Here is a 6,000-nt window from a genome sequence, read left to right as displayed (position 1 = left end):
TTAAACTAGCAGAATATTTAATTATTTTTTATAAGTACAAAAAATTTTTATTATTAGTTTATATATAATTCTTTAAATCATTTTTTAAAAAAAACTCGAATTAATTGTATTAGACATTTTTTATTTCATTTTAATTTTTTAACATTTAACATTTTTATTTTATTTTTATTTTTATTAACATTTAACATTTTTATTTTATTTTTAGTTGTCTGCACCCAACTTGACACTTATTGATTATAAACAAAACAAATAGCTTCCTGATGGTTTGTAATATTATAAGATTATGAAATTTAACGAATAATCTATGTTATATAACTTGCTTTAGTACTTGCATCTCAAATTAAAAAAACAAAATTCTAACGGTATAAACAACGATGTGTAACATTAAATTTATCAAGTGCAGAGGAAAAGATTGTTTTGTGTACGTAACAGCAATACTTGGTTTGCTTTTAACAACTTCTGGATTTTTTTCAATAAAAATACTAGATGACATCTTCAAAAAGAACCTTTACAAGGTATTCAAATAACTTTAGCTCGTTAAAAATATAGCAAATCATAAAACATAATTACAAACTTAAATAAAATATACGGAAATTTGCGGCACAATTTCTCTAATTTTTGAAATAAAGCTCAGATTTTTATCTAATTTTATTTTATTTTTAAAAATTAAAAAATCCTATTAAAAAGCTAATATTTGCCAATATTTTTAACATTTTAAGTAACGTAACATTCATTAAATAGCTTTGCAGTCGTTAAAAAGTACTGGTTTCTATTATCATTATTTTTGCTATTAATTAGGGATCGTCCATTAATACCCACTTTTACAAGGAAAGTGTAAATAACGAACTAAAGCGCGTAAAAATAATAAATAACAATAATAAAAAATTAAAAAAATAAAACCATTAGCGTCTGTTGTTCGTAATTTTGCTAATGGATAGAATAGTTAATTTTGTGACTAAAAATCCTAGTTTGCTAACATAAAAGAGTGTTTGCATAAGGAAAGGGTTTAGTGTCCAATACACAATGTCCGTACAGCATTTTGAAAAAAAGAAGAAAAAAACAAAAAATAATGAATGAAAAGTATGCTGGCCCATATGAAACCCTTAGTCGATGTAGTAGCACTCCGCTGCAAGTCAGGCTATTTGTTAGTCGATGTATGTATTGAAGCCCCCAGCCTGCTGCTGGGGGCTTCAGTACATACATCGTATTCAGTACATACATGACGTCATACTTCAGTACATTTCAGTATGACGTCAGACTGCTCACCTAAGTCATCAGTATAAGATATATATATAAATACTTATATATGACGTCATACTATATATATATATATATATATATATATATATATATATATATATATATATATATATATATATATATATATATATATATATATATATATATATATATATATATATATATATATAGTCATCAGTATAAGGTTGCAATAACCCAGTGGGCACAGGACCTTAAAAAGACATCTTTTCAACGTTCAAAAGACACCCAAAAGTTAAAAAGACGTTTAAAAGACGTCTTTTTTACGTCTCGTGCCCACTGAGGAGTAAAGCGGACATGTACAAAGTAAATAATAGCAATAAAACAACTCAAACTAAAGTACTAGTAATAAAATAATCAATTATAAAATGAGAGCTGTTAAAAAATTACGAGAGAAAATCTAATATTAATAAATAATCTTGTGACTTTAGGGAGATATTTCATAAAAGAGAACGCGCAAATATTAACCTGTTCTAAATATTATTGTTCTAAATATTTAAAAAACTAATAACTTTTAATCAAATCAAACAGCCAAGTTAGCACATATTCGTGCTTATCTCAAATTATGAAGAAATTATAAGCAAATTACAAAGTTTAAAAAATTTACAATAACTTTCAAATAATGCTAAAATGCTCTTTTCACCATGGCCGACGACTCGGGTTTCGAAGTGGAGGGGCACAATCGTCTATTTCTAAAAAAAGTCCTCTATATCTAGAGTTTTCTCTAAAATAAAAGCATAGTTTTTCTTATCAAAAAATGCTTCTAAAACTACTAGCGATGGGTTGTCGTTAAAAAAAAGTATATTTTCTGAACTATAAAAAAAAAGTTAACTGCCCCCAGACAGAGGTAACAGCAGCACAACCAACCAGATTTAATTTGTGACCTGCATAATATATAAAAAGTGGATACATTTTGTGTTATAAAATTTTTTGTAGCATACACATATAACGGCCTGGAATGTTGGCAGCATTATTTAATGATTGTCCTCTGCATTTTGAAAAATCAATTTTGCAATCATTTCTAAAAAAGTCCGACATTACATAAGCAAAATTTTCTCCAGTTTAACTTTTATTTTTTTAAAAATTCAAAAATCTCTCCCCAGGGTATCCACTGGTTGGTGATACATAACGAACAATTACCTTTAATTGATCTATGTGGGAGTTGTACGAATTTTAATTAACAGAAAGCAAAAATAACCAGCAGTCGCTAAATCATCTAAAATAACTTGCCTGACTTATTCTGCAATTAATTGAAAAACATCTTCACAACTTGTCTTAGACATAAAGGATGGTTGTCCACCACATTTTCTGCAAAACTATTCATTGGGCAAGAAGTGAATTAATTAAAAAACAGCAAGAAACCTAAAATTGTTCCATTTTCAATTCAGCTTAACTCATTTTATCTCCGTTGAATGCCAAAACACGTTCTGCTAAAGCGCAAATAACAACAACTACTCTTTCCAGAACACAGTGTTTGTATTCTTATTCGTGTTTAGCAAGTTCTTCTAAAAATGCTTCTGCACATTCAGCTTAATGCTTTTTGCGTCATTTTTTGTAGGTCACTACCCCATTAAAATCTCTTGGGGACGGCCCTGACTATATTGCTGATGGTTATATAGTTTTTTGTTTAATGTAATGGAATTAAAAATGGAATTAATAACACAAATTTGTCTTGTAACTTACTGTTTAGCATGATGTTGCAGTAATACAACCAATTAGTTCAAAGTTTCCTTGAGCTAAATTAAAAAGTTTTCCCTAATAATCAGTGATAAAATCAAAGGGTTAAAGAAATAGTTCAGGCGAAATTTAAGAACAAATATTTACAATCATAAATCTCAAAAATAATACTTCGGTTAGTGATTTTCAATTAGTAAAGTAAAAGAACGTCATAATGGTAAAAGCTTTTGTAAAATCTATTATTTGTGGGTTTTCATTTTGCCCAGGTAATTTTAATCCTATAATAAGTTTTGTATTAATTGGGTAAATTGGCAATGTAAAATTAAAAATAATTTTTGATTAACTTTTATTGGTTTTACTGTGTTTTTTTGGTGAAAAAGAAGCAAGCGATTAAGATCTCTCTGTTGTAATATTCTAAGAATCAAATACAACATAAAGTTTAAAGCGTGCAATCGCCACATTTATTTTAACTAATGATAATAACACGAGGCATGTGTATTATGCCGAACACGGATATTACATCTTCCTTCCATAAATTTTTTTTTTAAAAAGATGTCTTTATATGAGGGATCTCATAGCAGTTGGTATGACTATTTTATTTTCTTTGAGAATTATTCCCTCTGCTAGGTGTTAGTTGTTTCTGATGGGCCAACATTTCTTTTCTTCACTGCAAAGTATTTGTCGGCTTCGGGGCCAACCATAAGTTATATAGTTTGTTATTTGAGAGAGCACAGGGTCAAGTTTAGTGTCGTGCTGTAATTGCTTTAGTCTATCTGTTGATATTGGCAGATTCTGAACTAAAGTGTGGACCATAACGTTGCAGTCCTCATTTAGGCTATCATCCTCTTCAAAATTGTTGAGTTGGGCACGTGATAAAGAGTCAGCAATGTGTAGATCTTTTTCTGAAACATATTTTACTACTATTTAATATTTTTGGAGTCTTATCAGAAGTCTTTGTATGCGAGGTGGTGCTTCTGACAGCGGCTTGTGTAAAATGTATTCAAGAGGCTTGTGATCACTTTCTATAGAGACCTGTCGCCCATAGGTATATTGGTTGAAACGTTCACAAGCAAAACCGATTGCTAAAAGTTCTTTCTCTATCTGGGCATATCTCTATTCTGCCAGAGTTAAACTACGAGTTGTATAGATGATCGGGTGACCTTCTTGCATAATACAGGCTCCTAATCCGTGTGCAGATGCGTCTACCTGAATCTGGACATCTTTTGATGTGTCGAAGAATGAGAGTACAGGAGAAGATGAAAGAACCTGCTTAATTTTTTCCATAGCACTGGTATGTTCATGGTTCCATGACCAGAGTATGTCTTTTTCAAGCAGCTGGCGGAGGGGAGCTGTTAACTCCGACATATTTGGAATGAATTGTCGCAGATAGTTGACCATTCCTAAGAGCCGTTGCAAATCTGCTTGACATGCAGGCAATGGGTATGCAGATATGGCTTTGGTTTTATCAGGATCAATTCTTATTCCTTCATGACTGATTATATTCCCGAGATACTTGACTTCAGGTACTCGAAATTGTATTTTTTTTAGGTTGAATCTAATGTTTCTCTCACGAGCTCGTTGTAGAATTTGTTTAAAAATTTTATAATGCTCTGCATCTGTTTTAGCTGCAATGATCAAGTCATTGTGGATAGCCAGAACATTAGGAATATCACTAAAGTTAATTTCAATCATCTCTTGTGCAGCATCCGATGCGCATGATATGCCGAATGGCATGCGGTTGAATTTGTATCGACCATAAGGAGTGTTAAATGTGCATAGCTCTGAAGAAGGTTCATCTAGTTTTATATGTCAATAGCAATCAGCCATGTCTATGACAGTAAAAACTTTGTTGCCACAAAGTTTGCTAGAGATTTCTTCTGTAGATGGAGTGGTTTTGTATTGTCTTAAAACAGACTTGTTTAGTTCTTTCGGATCAATGCATAATCTTAAGGATCCATCTTTTTTTTCTACGATGACCATTGAGTGTACCCAAGGTGTAGGTTTAGAAATCTTTGAGATAACTGAGGCTTTTACAAGACGGATAAGTGTGCTATTAAGTTTAGGTAGGACAGTCATTGGTAATTTCCTTGGTGCATGAATGACTGGGATTGCATTTTTAGCAACTGCGATATGATAGTTTCCTTTAACTACACCAAGGTCGGTAAAAACGTCACCATAATGTTTAAAAATGTTAACTATATCAATTTCAACATCGTTAATGTTTAGTATTTCAAGAGATTTGCAGGAACTTAGACCAAGAAGTGGTTTTACATCAGAAAGAGATACAACAAAAAATTGGCACACTCGTGAAATGTTATTCTTTTTAACAGTCAGATTGCAAGTTCCTAGTACAGGAATACTGTTTCCACCATATGATTTTAGTCTAGTTATTGTTTTTTTGAGAGGAGGCTTTCCAGGAATAGAGTTGTAGACGTTGTATGGAATGACGTTGCATTGGGCTCCAGTATCTAATATAAATGTTATATTTTTGTTGCTGACTGTAATATTTGTGGTTAAATCGTCAGTGCATTCCATCGATGCTGCAACATGATGAGTTTATAACTCTGCAACGTTAAGGTTGACTTCCTTTTGATCAACTTGGTCAATACAATTAGAATTAAAGCGATTAGTTTGGATTGGCACACTCTAGCAAAATGGTTTAGTTTTCCACATGCTGTGCACTTTAGGCCATATGCTGGGCAAGACGAGGTAGTATGTTGTGATCCACAGTAGTAGCAAGATTTTTGTAAAGGTCTATCAATCTTTAGGGAGTTAAATTTAGTTTTGTTTCCATGTTTGTTTATAGAACCTGCCTGGATTGTATTTTTGAGTGCTTTTAGTTGCGTTTTCGATGCTTCATATGCTCTCATAAAATTTATTGTTTTTTCTAGAGTGAGCTCAGTGTCTCGAAGTAGTCGTTCTCTGGCAGCTTTAAAGTTGATACCACAGACTATTCTGTCACGTATTAGACTTTCTTCGAGGGTTCCAAACTCGTATGTTTTAGCTTTATTTCGTAAATCAATCAAGAAGTCAGTAAATAGTCTG

General features: G+C 31.7%; 1 protein-coding gene across 1 annotated transcript in view; it reads left to right on the top strand.

Moving 5' to 3' along the window:
• Positions 1-203: 203 nt before the first annotated feature.
• LOC136088710 (platelet glycoprotein 4-like) overlaps positions 204-6,000 on the top strand; it is a 64,392-nt gene continuing 58,595 nt past the window's right edge. The window contains exon 1 of the mRNA XM_065813162.1: positions 204-515. Within this exon, the coding sequence (XP_065669234.1) occupies positions 375-515 (141 nt within the window). The 5' untranslated portion in view covers positions 204-374. The remainder of the gene's footprint in view (positions 516-6,000) is intronic.

Source organism: Hydra vulgaris, chromosome 12 (genome assembly GCF_038396675.1).
Source record: "Hydra vulgaris chromosome 12, alternate assembly HydraT2T_AEP".
NCBI classification, from domain to species: domain Eukaryota; kingdom Metazoa; phylum Cnidaria; class Hydrozoa; order Anthoathecata; family Hydridae; genus Hydra; species Hydra vulgaris.
This window is presented reverse-complemented; position numbering and strand designations above follow the sequence as displayed.